At 36.2% G+C, this 19,432-nt stretch overlaps 1 protein-coding gene across 3 annotated transcripts in view; it reads left to right on the top strand.

The window, feature by feature from the left end:
• Positions 1–19,432, top strand: part of BIRC6 (baculoviral IAP repeat containing 6) — a 180,878-nt gene that overhangs the window by 144,185 nt on the left and 17,261 nt on the right. For all 3 annotated transcript variants that reach the window (XM_081100815.1, XM_081100814.1, XM_081100813.1), the window contains exons 64-67: positions 3,314–3,478; positions 4,416–4,584; positions 5,520–5,730; positions 18,324–18,469. In XM_081100815.1, the coding sequence (XP_080956941.1) occupies positions 3,314–3,478; positions 4,416–4,584; positions 5,520–5,730; positions 18,324–18,469 (691 nt within the window). The remainder of the gene's footprint in view (positions 1–3,313; positions 3,479–4,415; positions 4,585–5,519; positions 5,731–18,323; positions 18,470–19,432) is intronic.

Below are 19,432 nucleotides of genomic sequence, written 5' to 3'. Positions count from 1 at the left end.
GCAGCATGGTTCCACTTAGATAATGTTCAAAAATTAGAAAAAATAGAACTATAGTGATTAGGGTGTCATGCTTAGGTAATAAAATTATAAAAGAATAAGGTAATATGAGTATAAAAATCGGGAGGATTCTGTCCAGTGTGACTCAGTAGTTTAAGCATCAACTTATGAACCAGGAGGTCATGATTCCATTACTGGTCAGGGCACATGTCCAGGGTGTGGGCTCGATCCTCAGAAGTGGGTGTGCAATAGGCAGCTAATCAATGATTCTCATCATTGATGTTTCTATCTCTCCCTTGTCTGAAATTAATATATATATTTTTAAAAATCAGATGAATGAAGTGTGATGAATAGGAGATGGAATTAGGGCAATTTCTTACATTTAATGATCTCACTTTTGACCTGCATGATTAAAATTGTGTTTATGATTAATTAAACTTTATCTGTTTGTTTTATGTTCCTTCTGTATATATATTATACTTCACATTTATAAATTTTTTAAAAAAATAGCTGTTTTTATCTGTAACCTTAATTATTCTATTGGTAATGTTTATATGGTAATAAAATTTTTATTTTTTATTTATCTGTTTATCTTATAAAATGTGAAAGATGGAATTCCTTAGTCACAGTTTCATAAAACTATATTGCAGATCAGTTCTGAAAGTATTGCTTATACATAATATTCTTTTAGTTTTTAAAGTAATAATTGCCAATGATGTGAGGGTAATAGTATATGAAATTTAATGAAAATTCTTTAAAGGAGGTTTGTTGTTAAAGAATTAATTTTACAATCCATAAAAGTAATAATAAAGAATTGGCCTTTTACAGAGTTTGAGATTATTTTTAAAAAACCAGTAGGTCTCAGTCATTTTTTCTGTCTTTATATTATTCACATTTTTAATATGTTCTCTATTCCCAAAATTTTTTTACACATCACTTTCTGAACAAGAAAGAAATTAAGAATTACTCCTAGAAATAATTCTCCTGATGGATGATGCCTTTATTATACACCTTAAAAGATCTGGTTCACATCCCTATTCCTTTCACTGTTTCTCTTCTCTAATTTTGAGTCATTGTCTCCTGGCATTAAGGTGCTTTACTCCATTTTTTCCTAATAAATATATATCTCTATATATAAAAAGTCAGCGATCAGAACATTGTAATGACTGAAACAGCTGGTCGCTATGATGCCCACTGTGGCCAGCGAATGGTCCCGATAATGGGTGGGGCCAGCAGCCAACTTCCTGCAGCCCCTCCCCCTGGCCTGCCCCGCCCTTGATGGGCCCCCACCACCATGATCAGCCGGCAGCTACTCCCTGTGGCTGGCCCCACCCCTGATTGACCCCCTTACCTCAATAGGGGGCAGGGCCAGCTGGCCAACCTCATGTGGCTCCCTTCCCCTGGTCAGCCCCTCCCCCAGCCAGCTCTGCTCCTGATTGCGCCCCCCTCCCCCAGCCCTCCCCCCCACCAACTATCAGAGGCAAGGCCAGTGGCTACTGCCCGCAGCCCTGACCCCGATCAGCCCTCCACATTACCAATTGAGGGTGGGGCTGGCTGGCCCACAGCCCCTCCCCACGGCTGGCCCAGCCCTGATTGGGCCCTGATCGGGGCCGGGCCGCCTGGACCCCACCTGTGCACGAATTCATGCACTAGGCCTCTAGTATATATACTAGGGGCCCGGTGCACGAAGATTCATGCATGGGGGGAGGGGTGGGTCCCTCAGCCCGACCTGCACCCTCTTCAATCTGGGAGCCCTCAGAGGAGCCCTCTCCAATCCAGGAGTTTATGTCTGTCTTTGCAATCATATGAGTGAATTGTCTGAGACCCCCCCCAACCCAGTTTGGTTTGTTGCTCACAGAATAATAGAGGCATTTTTTTTTCTTTGCTTCATCGGTGGAGATTTCCTGGAAGTTTTAGGATATCTTCCCTTTAATTTTTCTTAGACAGTCTGATTTTACATATGTCTCTGACCTTTGCTTTTCCTCTATCCCCCACCACAACAGTAACTTGCTGCAGGCTCACTATGCTCTAGTGTCTTAGGACAGTGATGGCGAACCTGTGACACGAGAACTCATTTTTTTGGTTGATTTTTCTTTGTTAAATGGCATTTAAATATATAAAATAAATATCAAAAATATAAGTCTTTGTTTTACTATGGTTGCAGATATCAAAAAATTTCTATATGTGACATGGCACCAGAGTTAAGTTAGGGTTTTTCAAAATGCTGACACGCTGAGCTCAAAGGTTCGCCATCACTGCTCTAGGAGATCTGTCTGCCACCAGAACTATGATCCCCAGCATTCCTGGTGCTCCCCGCACTCTGGGCTTCTGCTTGAGGTCCTGGCGCTGCCACCAGAACTATTCCCAGAATTCCTGGTGCTCCCCACGCTCTTGATTTTCTCTTCCTGCTCTGTCTCTGTCCCACAGCCTCCCACTCTGCCAAGTCCTCCAAGCTGCCAGCTCTCCGTCTCTGCTCTTCGTCTGGCGGCTTGGGGAGCCAAGTTCCTCAAGCCACTCTACTCTCCGCTGGCTCTCCTGCTCTCCATCCGGTGGCTTGGTCGAGCGACTGAGGGAGCCACATCACCCCAGGTCGCCAGCTCTCCTGCTCTGCTCTCAGCCTAGCACCTGTGTATGCAAATTAATCTGCCATCTTTGTTGGGTTAATTTGCATACTCACTCCTGATTGGCTGGTGAGCATAGCCGAGGGACAGTCAATTTACACGTTTCTCTATCACTATATAGGATATTTTCAATCTTTATTGATGAGATTATTACAGATGCCCCCCCCCCCCAATAGCTCCCCTTGCCACCCTATTGCCTGTGTCCATAGGTAATGCATACATGCATATAAGATCTTTGTCTATTCTCTTCCCGCACCCCCCCTTCCCTCTGAGAATTATCAGTCTGTTCAATTTCCATGCTATTGATTCTATTCCACTCACCAGTTTATTCTGTTCATCAGATATTTTATTCATTTGATTTTTAGAGTCACTTGTTGATAGATACGTATTTGTTGTCACTTTGTTTATTCATTCATCCACTGATTGGTGTTTGGGTTGTTTCTATTTTTTGCTATTGTAAGTAGTCTTCCTTTGAATATGTGTGTACATTTATTTGAATATCAATTTTATTTATTTGGGTATACCAGTATTCCTAGGAATGGAATTGCTGGGTCACATAGTAATTCTTTATTTCATTTTTTGAGGAATTTCCAAACTGTTTTCATTAACAGCTGAACTATTTATATTCCTACTGATAAATATTTTTGAAGATAAATAAAACCAAGTAGTAATAAATTTTTATGTTTTGTAATAAGCCTCAGGTATCAAGCTCTCATAACCCTACATCAACAGAAGAACAGCAGCTATATTGGGCCAAAGGGACTGGTTTTGGGACAGGCTCTACAGCTTCTGGATGGGATGTGGAACAAGCTTTAACTAAACAGAGGCTGGAAGAGGAACATGTTACCTGTCTTCTGCAGGTACAGTGATAATAGTTAAATTATTTTTTGTATTTGTATTGATTTTTAAGTATTGATGACTACCCAAATCATCTTTAGCTACTTTTATGAAGCCCATATGCTCCCTGTTCTCAATTCTTTCAAGAGACCACTGGATAAAGATTGCTTTTTCCTACTGGTAATTTTAAATTTTTTCCCTCTCAATTACTTCTTCACTGGGAGTAAAGTGACAAGAATGAAATTATTCAACAAGCGGAAAATCTCTCTTTCCAGTAATCTCATCTAAAGTGTTGAATATGGACTCTCAAAAAAACAATATTATTTATCTACTTTTATATATCTTTGTTTCTCACACTGTCTGTAACTTTTCTAGAGTCAGGGAAGTTGAACTAGTAGAGAAAGTCTTTAATACCATAGAAATGAGAAAAGGAGGTGCATCAGTCAAATGATTAATATTGGTCAAGTCTTTGAGCATTTGTTTTCAGCAATTCTAGAATGAACGGGTCATTTTTTGTATAAAATTCTAAGATTGTGTGCCCCTCAAACTGTATAGTGAATTTATTCAATAAAATAAATAATCTCAAGAGTTGCTACTAAGGTTTTAAGTTTGTGTTCTTCGGTGGATTGCTTCTATATGTCTAGTCATATATAAGGTGGGGCAAAGGTAGGTTTACAGTTGTATGTGAAACAGTTTATTCTTGTATTATTATTGTTGTATTATATTCTATACAAACAACTGTAATACTACTTTTACTCCACTTTGTATGGTGCCTCATGCAAAACACATCCTTCCCTTTTGAAAGTTTAAAGAAAATATGCCTCCTTTTTAAAGCATACAGTGCAAGAGATTGAGTTGAAAATATATACTCTTGGAATTCAGACTGAGTAACACAGTATTTCTTTCTAATTATATGAAGCTTAAATCCAATTTAAGTCCAGCAAATTTTTTTTTTTTTAGGTTCTTGCAAGTTATATAAATCCTATGTGTGGTGCAATAAATGGAGAAGCTCAGTCATCTCATGAGAGCAGAGGACAGAACAGTAATGCCCTTCCTTCTGTACTTCTAGAGCTTCTCAGTCAGTCCTGCCTCATCCCTGCCATGTCATCTTATCTAAGAAATGATTCAGGTAAATCATGTTTTAATATTTTTCTGAGGTATCTTTGTGGGCAAGTGCTTTTGCTTAATTTTTTTGTCATCAGTTTAAACAGTAAAAATACTTGGTGATTTACCCCAATCTATGTAGGAATGAGTTTAGTAGTTGTATTTTTTAAAAATTTTTTCTGGAAATATTTAGTTTGTGTATGTGTGGGGAGGAGGGGGGCCCCTAATTTGATACTATGCTGTCCTAGAACACAGACTAGAAAAGACCTCAAAGAACTCTTAGTATTCTTACTTGGTTTTAGCACACTGGATTATCATGAAATCAATAACATAACATAACTCTGTTGTCTAACTATATGTAACAAACTTAGTAATTTAAAAAATATAATTTAGAAAATTTTTCTTCAAAGAATTTAATTCAGTAAACTGTCTTTAATTAAGAGAGTTGTTATAGAAATTATACAAAACAAACTTTGCAGCCATAACTTCATGGTAGGTAACGGGAACAAATAAGTGAATTGTACATTTATTAGGATATTTTACCTTTAATATTCTTAAAAGGAATGATAAAAACTGTTAAAGAGAGAAAGTAGTTGATTTCTTAGTTAGATACAGTGGCTTCATCATTTCAATTTTTAAAATATATTTTCATCTTAGGCCAAATAATGTATTTACTGCCATAATGTACTATCTGAACTACTTAATCATTTTTATGTGCAATATAACTATATAGTTACTTAATTCTTGGTCTCTCCCCAATTCTATGCCTTACTTACTTTTTGTTTCCTAAATATGCTTATTCTTATACTTTTTATATTGGTGTTTTATAAACATTGGTATTAATCCATTTACTAACCTACCAATTAATCTTAAGATTCAAATAGAAGCTAAGTTGCTGTGGGCTTACTGTTAGATTGCACTTGTTCTCATTTTATACTTTCCCCCTCATCCTTCTTACAGTTCTCGACATGGCAAGACATGTGCCACTCTATCGAGCTCTGCTGGAATTGCTCCGAGCCATTGCTTCTTGTACGTCCATGGTGCCTCTATTGTTGCCCCTTTCTACAGAGAATGTTGAAGAGGAAGAAGAACAATCAGAGTGTCAAACTTCTGTTGGTACATTATTAGCCAAAATGAAGACCTGTGTTGATACCTACACCAACCGTTTAAGGTACTATACTTTATTCATTTCTCTTATCCTTGACTTTATCTTTTTTTATATAACTTTTAGGGTTTTCTAAATGATTTATGCAAATGATTTATGCTAATTAAACACAAATACACCCAGACAGTGTATAAAACTCCAAAGAAAAAGTATCCACTGAATTCTACACTCAGGAATGTTTATTTACATTGGCTTTCCGAACATCTCGCTATGTGATATTATCGCTATAGGTATAGAGTTTTTCTTAAATACTGGCACATTTTACCAGTTTTACAGATAGATGCTAGTTTTACCCAATATTGAAGTCAAAGACACCTTTCAGTATCAGTAAATACATATTGCTAACAGTGTACTTAATATTTCTAGTTATGCATCTTATATAGATGCTGTATTTTACATAACCATCTATTAGTGGACACTTGGGTTATTTCCAGTTTATCACAACCTCAGACACGCATGTTTTGGGGCTTGTAGAAATCTGCATAGTAGATTCATAGATGTGGAATTACTGGATTATGGGTTACTCCAATTTCATTTTGATACATATGTTATAATTCACGCTATAATCTTTTTTTTTTTTTTAGAAGTCAGAGGTTCAGTATTTCTTGGAGTTATAATAAAGTATTTATCTTCATGGAATATTAAATTTTAAAATAAATCTTTGGAAAAAAATAAAATAAATCTTTTGTGTAAGTTTATACCTCACTAGATTCAGATGATGAATTTTGTTATTATAAACTCTTTTAAAATAACCTAGTAAACCTTTTAGCAGAATCTATTCATTGGTGGTTAGTGTTACTTAAAGGTGGCTTAATTTTGATTTTTAAGGCATTTATACTGCCAATGGGAGTTTATTCATTTGTCGATGGTCTTTTGAGTCAATGTTCTTTACCGTCATTTGTAATATATCTGTTCTACCTATTTGGACTTAATTTTAAAGAACCTAAAATTTGAGAAAAATGGTATCCATCAAATAATGGCAGAGAATTGGTCACTGGAGGAATAGTTTTTGTCAATCTTCACCTTTCAGGAAGAAGTCAACTTCTCAGATAAACCTGACTGTTAGTTTATGTTACTGTCATTATCACTTTAAAAACTAGTTATGCCACTGCCAGGCATAAGAATCATAAATTAGACGAGGTTAAAGAAGAATCAATTAGTAGTGATATAAAAAGATATAGGTTTATACTATTCTTTTACCAGGGTAGGAAATGTAAAGACATATTTTCTTTGATACTATGAGATTTACTTCTATTGTAGAGAAGAGAATATATTATGTTTATCCAACTCTTCATTGTGGCAAAAATATTTCTAACTGGTAACCTTGTCAGCCAGTTTAATTATAGCAAAATAGTGTGGTGTCACAATTGAATGAAGATGTAATTTTCTAATTGAGTTAATGTCTCATTGAGAAATGTCTAATTGAGCATTCTATTCACTGCCTTGGCCACGTGTGTTTGTTGTTACTCCCATACAATAAACATATAGTTTTAACAGAGCAATTAATATGAAATATACATAGCTTTGAAATTGCCCCTATGTATTTTTAGGGGGAATTTTGTCCTGTGTTTATGTATCTTATGTTTCTGCATTTTGAGATGTAATGTAATAGTTTATAACTGAAAATTAAGAATTTATGAAACTTTTGAGTGTTTTTCCCTCAGGAGTATCTTCTTTGTTGGATGAAAAATAGTCTTAAACACTTGGACTATTGTTATATTATCTCTGGTTAAAAAATGACAAATATGTGTTGTTATAAATGTCAAAATAAGGCCATTTAAAAATAACTTTCTATATACTGCTTATTTCCCTATCAAATTTCCATTTGATTCTGCAAAAATATAGTTCTAGTGTATTGAGTTCTGAGATAATTATAGAAGATGCTTATTTAAGTGAATGGAAAATTTGCGCCTTGAGTTCCTTTTTGTTTGTTTTTCTTAATGTAGTCTCTGTTCAAATAACATAAATGGTATAATGTTTTTTCAAGTAAACTTGACTTCGGTATAAGTGTGTTAATTATTTACTATAAAAATTGAATTTCAGATAGAGGATACATGAATTTCATTTAACAAGAGCTCTTTATTTGCTACTTGGTTACCTGGAAAAAATTATTCTTTACATTCCTTCTTCAATGAGAAAAAATGACACTTCAAACTTCTGTACCAACAAAACATGCATGTGAAGATCATAATGACTTCATAGAGCTCATTTGTTATTTTATCTTTACAGTAATCCTGTGTAGTAACTATTTCTAATAATAGTTTTATTTTACTGAGAACAAACACTGCTAGTGACTTTTGTATGAGAATTTGAATATACTTCTTAGTTGAGATCCCTCATATCTCTTATATTATACAGCCTCTGTTAGGAAAAGAAAGCAGCAACGACATACATTATATAAAATCTCTACTTTCCTTTTAAGGTATGACACATTGAGAATTCATTTTCTACCTTACAGAGAGAAGGTAAAATCCATTCCAGTCTGTCAAGACTAAAGATATATATTTTTTTCATTATAAAAGAGTTGAAATAAAATGAGCAATATAGTCCAGTTTCCTATAGAGTTAAAAATAATTCCTAAGTTCAATTTAATTGAGTTTTAGAGAAAGAAGAAAGGAGAGGGAGAGGGAGAGAGAGAGAAAAACATCTATGTGAGAGTGGTTGCCACCTGCAGGCCCCCTATCGGGGGTCAAGCCTGCAACCCAGGCATGTGCCCTGACTGGGAATTGAGTTTATAACTTTTTGGTACATGGGATGACACTCAACCAACTGAGCCACACTAGCCAGGGTGGCCTAAATTCAATTTTAACACAGATTCAAAGTGTAAAACTTGCCCCTCACCCCACCCACTTACTCCATTTTGAATTGTATTAAAAAAAAAACCCGAAAGGATACTCTGAGAAGACAGTAGTCAAGGCAAGTATGTCCCGTTTACATATCACTTATAGGATATGCTTTATTGGGGTTTGGAGTATGTGTAGGTATACCCCAGCTTAGAACAGTTTTACACTATTTTTATCTTTGCACTCTTAATAAGAAATGTAAGGGTGAATAAAGTACATCTATTTAGTATAAGGATTTTTTTAAAGTTAGAACAAGTACTAGTTTACTAGTTTTGTTTATATACCTTATTGCCTTATGTTCTTCCTCTTGTTAACTTTTGATTTTTTCCCTTTTTTAAAAATCAAACATACATGTAAGGCATGCAAATTTTTGTTTTTGCTTCAAATGAAGTTTTAATATACTTAACTCTTTGGTCATCTCAAAGGAAACAGATTTGCTATATACTCTGCAGATGATTTTCATTGAAATTATTTCTTCTGTGCATGTTATATTTATAAGTTTTATCTTTTGTGGATGAGAGAAATTAAAATGTTTGCCCAAGTACAAAGAGGAAGTTAACTTTTGCTGGTGGGAATAACCTAATTGAGATTATCCTGTCTTGAGGCCATTGTTTAAACCCAGCTAATCTAGTTCTCAGGATTCAAGGAATGAAGGCTATCGGACCCTCCCCCAGCCTGAAACCTCTATAAGAGGAAAGAGAAGGAATCACTAAGAAGCTGAAAAGACAGGTCATACACCTTGCTTTTAACTGATTTGTACATTAGAAATTTTTTAATTATATTTAGATAGGTGAGACCTGACCTGGTAATAAGAGCATGACTGATTTGTTTATTTAACAGGTATTTATTGAATGCTTATGGGAGCACAACAGTAAAGTTGCATCCTCTTTCTGAGGGATTCTGACAAATTGTGGAAATAATAACTGAACAGTTTTAATAACACGGTTTGTGGTATGTTAGAAGTAGAAGAATCAATCCATATTTGGAGACCTAAAAATTAAGTAGGGAGTAGCTAAATGAAGAGGGGCAGGGGCTGGCATAACAGGATGTAGGAATTATGTTAGCAGTAAAAGAAAGCAGCACATATTTAGGGAAACCTAAAATGTCTGGTGAGCCTGGGTGTAGCATGGGTGGGAGATAGGGGTAAGAGATGAGGCTATAGATCAGCTGTTCTCAACCTGTGGGTCGCGACCCTTTGCAGTCGAATGACCCTTTCACAGGGGTCGCCTAAGGCCATCGGAAAACACATATATAATTACATATTGTTTTTGTGATTAATCACTATGCTTTAATTATGTTCAATTTGTAACAATGAAAATACATCCTGCATATCAGATATTTACATTACGATTCATAACAGTAGCAAAATTACAGTTATGAAGTAGCAACGAAAATAATTTTATGGTTGGGGGTCACCACAACATGAGGAACTCTATTAAAGGGTCGCAGCATTAGGAAGGTTGAGAACCACTGCTATAGATGAAAGGAGAGGCTAGAGGATGAAGTGATGTATTAATAGTTATTTACTCTTAAATGTGGTGATGAGCACTGAAAAGCCTTATAAAAAGACTGTCTTGCGGTAGCTGAGTGGTTGTGGTGGGAGTTGGAACAAGACTAAACTGCCCTGGAGGAGATTTTCATCCTTTCCATCTCAGTAGTAGAGCTGAATGCTTTCTCTTCATCTGCCATTTCTGGGATTGAGGATGTGTGGTCATTAGCATTCTTGCTCTTGTATTATGGACTTAAAGAGAAAGTTCCTAGGTAGAAATAAATTCTGTGTTCCAGACATTTGACTTTTAAAAAAGCAATTATGTAAATCACTTGTTAACTGTGTTATTCTGCATGTGTGTTCATATTGGAAACTGCAAATTTATCCCTGGCGTAAGTGGGTCTTGTAGCAGGGTTTCCTTTGTTTACACATAAGGATCTGAAGTCTGTAATCCCAGGCAGTTTTTCAAAACTAATTCTACTAGGTTATTTTGCTATCATATTATGAAAATATGATAGAAAACTCATCTTTTGGCTTACCAGAGGTCCAGAGTCATTGGCAGAGACTTTATTTTAAGGCTCAATGTATGACATACATGTTCATACATTCCTCTACTATTTTCATAAAGCTGTTATCCAGCTAAAGTTGTAGATGTGGAAAACTTGTATAATAGTAAGTAGGTTTTAGATAAATTTTTTCTGGAGACTTTCATCTATATTATTTTAAACTTCATCTAAATATAAAAAGAGTGCTCATATTATAATCAGATTTTATTAATCTGATCAAAAACTGTTTTCATGCTTGAAAACTGAAGGAAATTTTTTTGGTAGTAATTCCTTATCAGGGCAAAAGCTGCAGCATTTATGAGTAAGAACTTTCAGATCTTATATCACCTATGTTATTGTTAGAATCTTTCTTTATGCCTGCTAGTTCTGTAATTACTGCTGAATTTTTGCTGTTCAAATATAGAGTAATGTATATGACATATAATGATGTATATGCATACACATGTATAAGTATAACATGCATATACATGTTATATAGCAATGTACACACATCTGAAAGAGCTTCCGAATTTTATTTTTGAAATCATACATTCTAGGAATTTTCTAATTTTCCTGAATTATAATTATACCTTAATAATGAAATGATTATCTCTTAGGGTTGAAGATTAGTTTGGTGACAGATAATTGCATAACTATAATGGGATTGTTATTGTAAGCCAGAACATTACTCAAGGAATAACCACATGTTTATTGTGTTCATCTTTCCTGGCTTATCTGGTAAACTAGAGGCCTGGTGCACGAAATTCGTGCGGGTGGGGGGGAGGGCACGTGTCCCTCAGCCCAACCTTCACCCTCTCCACTCTGGGACCCCTCGGGGGATGTCTGACTGCCGGTTTAGGGATTCACAGGGATCTACAGGGATCAGGCCTAAACCGGCAGTCGGACATCCCTCTCAATCTGGGACTGCTGGCTCCCAACCGCTCACCTGCCTGCCTGCCTGATTGCTCCTAACCACTTCTGCCTGATCATTTCCTTACCACTCCGCTGCCGGCCTGATTGCCCCCAACTGCCCTCCATTGCAGGCCTGGTTGCCCCCTACTTCCCTCCCCTGCCAGCCCAATTGTCCCCAACTGCCCTCCTCTACTGGCCATCTTGTGACGACATGGGCGCGGCTATCTTGTAACCACATGGGGGCGACCATCTTGTGCGAGGGTGTGATGGTCAATTTGCATATCACCTCTTTATTATATAGGCTTATCCTGTTGACATGGCATTGTGGCAACTAGGAGTTATTTACTGTGATTTCGTCTGTTTTTTAGAAGTTGACAGTTTCCAGGCTGTTGTTAATATTTGCTGTACATATTGCATTAAGATGACAATGTTTTAATATTCTTTTATTCATAACTATAGGGCCGGTGCACGAAATTTGTGCATGGGGGGGGGGTCCCCTCAACCCAGCCTGCACCCTCTCCAATTCAGGAACCCTTGGAGGATGTCCGATTGCTGGTTTTGGACATCCCTCTCACAATCCGGGACCACTGGCTCCTACCTGCCCACCCTGCCAGCCTGATCACCCCTAACTGCCTCTGCCTGCTGGCCTGATTGCCCCTAACTGACCCCCCTGCCAGCTTGGTTGCCCCCAACTGTTTCCCACCCCTGCCAGTCTGGTCGCCCCTAACTGTCCCCCCCACTGGCCTGGTCGCCCCCAACTGCCCCCCACCCCACTCTGCCAGCCTGGTTGCCCCACGCAGCCTACTGTTCGGTCGTTTTGTTGTCCCTCACTGCCCCCCCTGCCGGCCTGGTCACCCCATGCAGCCTGCTGTTTGGACCTTTGGTTGTCCCTCACTGATGGCCTGGTTGCCCCACATGAGGGCGTCCTGAACAATTTGCATATTACCCTTTTGTTAGTATAAATTCTATGATTTTACTATCCAGCTCCACCACCTCTCTTAATGCATCCGTTTAAGATGCACAATTACTAATAATTACATAGAGCTAATTGAGTCTAACAGTTACTGTAGACAAACTAATATTGTTGATAGCTGATTATAACTAAGCAGTTTGATTAAGATAAATCAGGAATAAATCCCTTTTGGAAATGCAAAAGGCTCAGCAAAAGTGTATTAGTTCAAAATAGAGAATTTTTACATTCAGCCCTTTCCAACTTTTGTCTGAAATATAATTATCAGCATTGTTGGGGAAATCTTTAAAGGTATATGACATGTTTGTTTATTATTCTTTTTTATTTTTCAATTACAGTTTACATTCATTGTTATTTTGTATTAGTTTCAGGTGTACAGCATAATAGTTAGACATCCATACTACAAAGTATTCCGGTATTCACCTGTCATCATACATAGTTTGTATATTAGTCTTACAGCATTTGAAAATACACTTTAACTGTACATGTAAGGTAAAATATTGTTGTACTGGCTGTTGTCATTTTTTATTTGACATTCAATTAAAAGAGGAATGTCAAGGAAAAGAGGTCATTGCTCCCGACTAAGTAGTCAAGTATTGCCTGTTTTAAAAATTCTTATGGCACACTGGTTGAAAATTGCTGGTCTAGTGTGAAATTTTTATTTTTTTATTTTATTGATTTTTTACAGAGAGAAAGGGAGAGGGATAGAGAGTTAGAAACATAGATGAGAGAGAAACATCGATAAGCTGCCTCCTGCACACTCCCTACTGGGGATGTGCCTGCAACCAAGGTACATGCCCTTGACCGGAATCAAACCTGGGACCCTTGAGTCCGCAGGCTGACGCTCTATCCACTGAGCCAAACTGGTTAGGGCTAGTGTGAAAATTTATCTGTCCACAAAATAATCACATTGCAAGATGTGACCCCTTAGCTTTTATGCACCGTCCTGGTGAAATTCATCTCCTGCTAGTTCTTCCAGCCTGTGTTATCTCAAGATGAAGTCAGACTACAGTGGTGGTAGTTTGGTTTCACTTTTGAATAAGTGTGATATTTCATAGCTTCCTTGGGTTAGGAATAAAGGCAATTATTTTGTCTTTGATCTTCTGTGCAGACTTTTCCTGATGGACTCCAACAGGCAAGTAATCAGTTAGTATTGGAAAGGTTCACCAAGAATTTGAAAGAGGGACTTGCTGTCAAATAGTCTTAATTGGTTACGAGGACCTGACACAAATGATTGCATTTGAGTGTAAGGTGTTCTGGACATTGAACTTCTCTGTAACAGCATTAAAGCAAGTGTTCTTTATTGCCTTTTCCTTTGGCTATCTTGAAGCATTTTCCTGGTGCAAAGAAGTTTATCATATTTTAAAATCACTGGATTCTCTTGTAGAAATAAATACCCAGTTCCTTTTTATCTAACTAAGCAATAAGATTAGTTGACCTACTTCTTCAAAGACATTATATATCAAGGGCTTCAATCAGTTAAGAATTTCCATTCCAGTCCTCCCACTACTTTGTTTCCGTTGGAGAAACATTTTCTAGTTTCTTCTCTTTTTCCTCTGCCTTTCAAAACCTACAAAATTAGAAGGGCATGATTTCCTAGCCAAGAAGCATTTGTTTTGACCATAAAGTTCAGTTGTTCATCAACCTTTTACTGGGTGATGGAGATAGCAATGCCAACATTTATTTTAAAGTTTTTCCTCAGTCGGATTGCCCTTTGGCGATGTATATTATTTGAGACAACTCCATTGCACACAGTACCTTCATTGTCTTCTGATGTTTAATGCGACCTAAACATTACTATATTTTTATCTGATCTAGAAATTAAGGTTTTATTTTTAAAGGCTGCTCATACCTTTGTTTTGAATATTTTCTTCTTTCATACTGCTTTTAAATGCTTCCCAAGAAGAGGAAGCTTTTATTTTAAACTTTGATTTAAACCATATTGAAAACTAAAAGTGGCAGTTTTGTGTGCAAAAACTTAAGCAAAAACAAAAGGGAATCTAGACTTAAAAACTAAGCTTTAAATAAATCACAGAAAATATTTCATCTTACAGCGATCTTTGCCCCATTTACTGGTGCCTTTCAGTGGTCACTTTAATGTCTTCTGGAGATATGAGAAGCAAATAATTGTCCACAGTGTTATTTTTCAAAATTCTTACGTTTAATATTAATTTGTTTTAAACTGTAATTCCTGGCGAAGAGCTTTAGAACTGTGAACTGTGACACAGTACCTTTTATAGGTAAATGTAGAAATTTCATTTTCTTGTAGTTTTAGAATCTTTTCCTAAGATGCTGATTCTTAATAGTCATGAATCTGGACATTTCAGGATGTAGTCTCCAGATTACTTCTTCTTTAAATTATTATTTCAACTGCATGAATGTTTTGACTTTAGAATTAGGAGTGCAGGAGTTGAAGTGGTCTTCTTTAATGTTCTAAGAAAATAGCTATATTATGCTGTTTTCAGTTTAGAGATGATAAAAAAGAACATAGTTCTTGTATTTTTGTATTTAGTCTTACAAATATCCAACATAATTTGGGTGATATTAGCAGAGGCAGTTTAATAAAACTGAATGTTGAGTTATGGGGTGTTTTTTTTTTCTCCTTTTGTTTACACAAGAAAGATTTTCCCATTTTGCTCACATCCTAGTTCAGATTATGTCACAGAGCCAGAATATGCTTAATTTATTAGCTGTTTAGTTGAAATTCACAGCAGAGTGGAAAATGTTTGCAGATAATTCTGTGCAATAGTAGAAACTTCAGTTGATTCCTCATATTTCTTCAGGGCAGTGATCACAACCAGATTCAACGTATGCACAGAGCAGCGGATACCATGGTAGCGGCCGTCGCTGATTGCTTTTACCATGTTGGATCCATTGTCAGTCTCAAAGACCTACTTCCAGCTAGGTGCCTTGAACTCAAATAGCTTTTCACACAGACTTCAGGATGTGAGCTAAGGTATGGCCTTTTTTCATGAGCTGGGCCTACATATGGGTTGACAGTAACCTGCAACTTTCATAGAAAACAGACTAGTGGCTCTAGTGCAATGTCAGACAATGACTAGTTGTATTATTAGGCAGGTAGTTTGTATTCTTCTTATATTTGAACTACTCTTTTTTTTGGAGAGTGTCTCTTTTTCTCCCCATATGTTTTTGCCAGAAAGACTGCTGACATAAAAATTTCTCATTAGAACCTGGTTGTAAAGGTCTAAGGTTTATCAGCTTTATGAGAGAACCATTGTCTTCAATATGAGATGTATATGATCATTTCTTGTCCACATTTAGTGCAAAAAATAATATTTTTAAACTTCTGTGGATGTTTGCTCTTTTTCATTTTTTATTTTGCTGTCAAAAAGTTATAATAATAGAATTTCCCATCCTAATTATTTGCACCATTTTAATAATAGGGATTTCTCCTATCAGTCATCTTTCCAAAACTGGAATTAGAAAATTGGTATTCATGAATAGGGCTTGAAATTTAGAATCAGTAGTTTTCCAGGGTAACTTGCCCTATATTGCATTGATACAGTGTACTCTCCAGACCAGAGGTTCTTGTTTCTTCAAGGTGAGAATTAATTCTGGATAAATGAGCTTTACTCCCCTATCTTCCTTCTCTGCTTGGCAAGAGTGAATCTTTATTTGAGGTCAACTGATTGATGATACATTTTTAGAAAATCATCTTTTAAAGCTATTACCATAACTCTTCTGTGTTCTCAACCTGTTTATTGTTGTTTTCCTGTTATGCTTCAGTGGCCCTGTTACTTAAGAATATTTTAAGCTCTGCTATAAGGTAGAGAATTCTTTATAATTGGGGAGAGAGAGTCCTTATAAATTTAAAGGAGTTGCTGTCAAACAGCTTACACACTTTCTTGACTCTCTGTGCTTGATACTGATTGTGGATAGCTATTGGTAAATACAGAAGTTGAGACTGTTTGAGCTTGTCTACCAAAATCATATCTTCAGTAAGAAAATGGTCAGACTCACTATTATACTATAGTCTCAACTTTACTTTATAGGTATAAAAGATAACATTATCTTTGATTCTAGCAGTAAAAATGACATTTTAGTGTTAAAACATTCACTATATTTCCTTACATACGTATGCAAACATATGTTTATATACACCTACTCATACAGAAGTTGATGACTGAAATGTTATACAGTATGAGATCTATCAAGTGGTTCCTGAGTGACAAAGGAAAATTGGCCATGTGTTCTCTCTTACTTCTTATAAGGAGTCAGGGAAGTTAAGAGAGCCTAGGAGAAAAGGTAATAACCAAGTGACGCAGTATCTCTTCACTTAAATTATCTTGCCAGGTGAGGTAGTATGTACCTTATAGTTAAAAACATCTTAGGAGCCCATTCAGAATACATGCATAATACTGTATCCTTCTATGCTTGCTACCCACTGAGTGGCTCTTCTTAATTTACCTCTTCTTTTCTGAGCAGGTTTTTGTCTTTGTGATAAAGAAAAGTTCATTTGTACATAGATAACAATAATTATTTTGTTAAGGACTCTTCTACCTTCTGTAAGTCTTTCATAGTTCTCTAAGGCTCCATGCTCACTTTGTGAAATATTGTTTCTTTTTTTTAAAAAAATATATTTTATTGATTTTTTACAGAGAGGAAGGGAGAGAGATAGGGAGTTAGAAACATCGATGAGAGAGAAACATCGATCAGCTGCCTCCTGCACATCTCCTACTGGGGATATGCCCACAACCCAGGTACATGCCCTTGACCGGAATCAAACCTGGGACCTTTCAGTCCACAGGCCGACGCTCTATCCACTGAGCCAAACCGGTTTCGGCTGAAATATTGTTTTAATGTAATAGTTAAGTCCTTTTGTTGGTAGGTATGCAACTAGGAAAATAAGTGATGTGTAGTTTAGATCAGACCTTAGCAGAAATATTTTAAAACATGTTTGCTTACATGGGATTTTCATTTGTTTAAAATTATTTAATAATGAATTAGCAAATATGTAGATTTTTAGTACCTAAGCAGTAGTGTAATGATGTTTATTGTGTGAATAACATGCTGAGAATTGAAATAGGAAAAAGGCAATTGATATTTAGTTGTTATTTCCAGTGAATCTTGTAAATACTACTGCATACATCTAGAAAATGTTTAGAAACATTTTGATGCCTTATATACTGAAACCTTGCTGTAACACATCTTATTATGATACACAATTTGATAGAAGGTTGGCTACACTTTAGACTCTGAATAGGGAATAACAGAGGATTATCTTTTAAATGATTATGCCCTAGAACTTAGTGTTTATATTAAGTTTCAGTATATAGAAGCACATCGTGTTAAGATACATTAATAGTGAACCTGTACTTTACTATGGAGTACCCCCCTACCCGGGATATTAATATACTCTAAGTAAAATTTAGAGAGTGAAAATTAAAAGTATATGTGGTTCTTTGGTTCCCAAATCTTAGAAGACAGGATAGATACCTATGACTTGTACATATAGAAGTGATTTTTCTATTTCTAGGTATTTATAATTACTAAAAGTATGTTTTTAAAGTTGTGGATTTAAAGACACATCAGGTATCTGGGTCTTTTTACAGTATGACGTTTCTACAATGTTTATCTCTTGTTTGTTTGTACATTTGGAGGGAAAATCTAGCCAACTAGTTATTATGCTAAGTATTATCAGATCAGAAGCAATAATAAATCTAATGTAAACTACCTCTGATATATATTGTGTATATCAAATGCAATGCACACTATCATTTTGGTTTTTAACTACTATTGTTGACTTACGGAGATATTTATTTTTCAATCCTGAAATCTTAATTTTCCTTCATTTTTTCCAAATTAAAAAATTTCTTTAGATCTAAAAGGGAAAATGCTAAAACAGGAGTAAAACCAGATGCATCTGATCAAGAACCAGAAGGACTTACTCTTTTGGTACCAGATATCCAAAGGACTGCAGAGATCGTTTATGCAGCCACGACCAGTTTACGGCAAGCAAACCAGGGTACAGTCTGCTTCTTTCATGCCGCTCCATTACTTACTGAAAGCTGACTTTCTCTTTCCTCTATGCTAATGGTGTTCATTTACCTAAAAAATTTTTTCTGTCATTTTTTTTAAATATACTTTTTGATTTATTACAGAGAGGAAGGGAGAGGGATAGAGAGTTAGAAACATCGATGAGAGAGAAGCATTGATCAGCTGCCTCCTGCACACCTCCTACTGGGGATGTGCCTGCAACCCAGGTACATGCCCTTGACCGGAATCGAACCCGGGACTCTTCAGTCCCCAGGCCGACGCTCTATCCAGTGAGGCAAACCGGCTAGGACTCTGTGTCATGTTTTTAAGTTAATTAGGAGTAACCTCTAAATATTTATCTACTATGTATGATTGCTAACACTAAATTTTATAGGCTGAGCATGCATCACAAATTTTTTCTCATTAAAAGTCATGAAATGGAAAAATGCCATTTATGAGAGAGAAAATAGTATATTAATACTGTCAGAATTTGGTTAAAATTGGTATTTTCATGTAATAGCAACAGAAGATATAAATGACTCTGAATTATCTATTTCACTTGTGCTGTTTTGACTAAATGGATGAAACCTAATTACCATTTCATGAATTTACGCTTTAAAATTAGTGAGGTTGTTAGCCCTATTAGTTATGTTTATGAAATAGAAATAATTTTTTTTATTCTTTTTTTTTTTAAATATATTTTATTGATTTTTTACAGAGAGGAAGGGAGAGAGATAGATAGTAAGAAACATCGATGAGAGAGAAACATCGATCAGCTGCCTCCTGCACATCTCCTACTGGGGATGTGCCGCAACCCAGGTACATGTCCTTGACCGGAATCGAACCTGGGACCTTTCAGTCCGTAGGCCGACGCTCTATCCACTGAGCCAAACCGGTTTCGGCAATTTTTTTTTATTCTTAAAATGGTTCAGGAGGAAGAGGATTGTCAAGA

Source organism: Myotis nattereri (genome assembly GCF_964212035.1).
Source record: "Myotis nattereri genome assembly, chromosome: 10".
NCBI lineage: Eukaryota > Metazoa > Chordata > Mammalia > Chiroptera > Vespertilionidae > Myotis > Myotis nattereri.
This window is presented reverse-complemented; position numbering and strand designations above follow the sequence as displayed.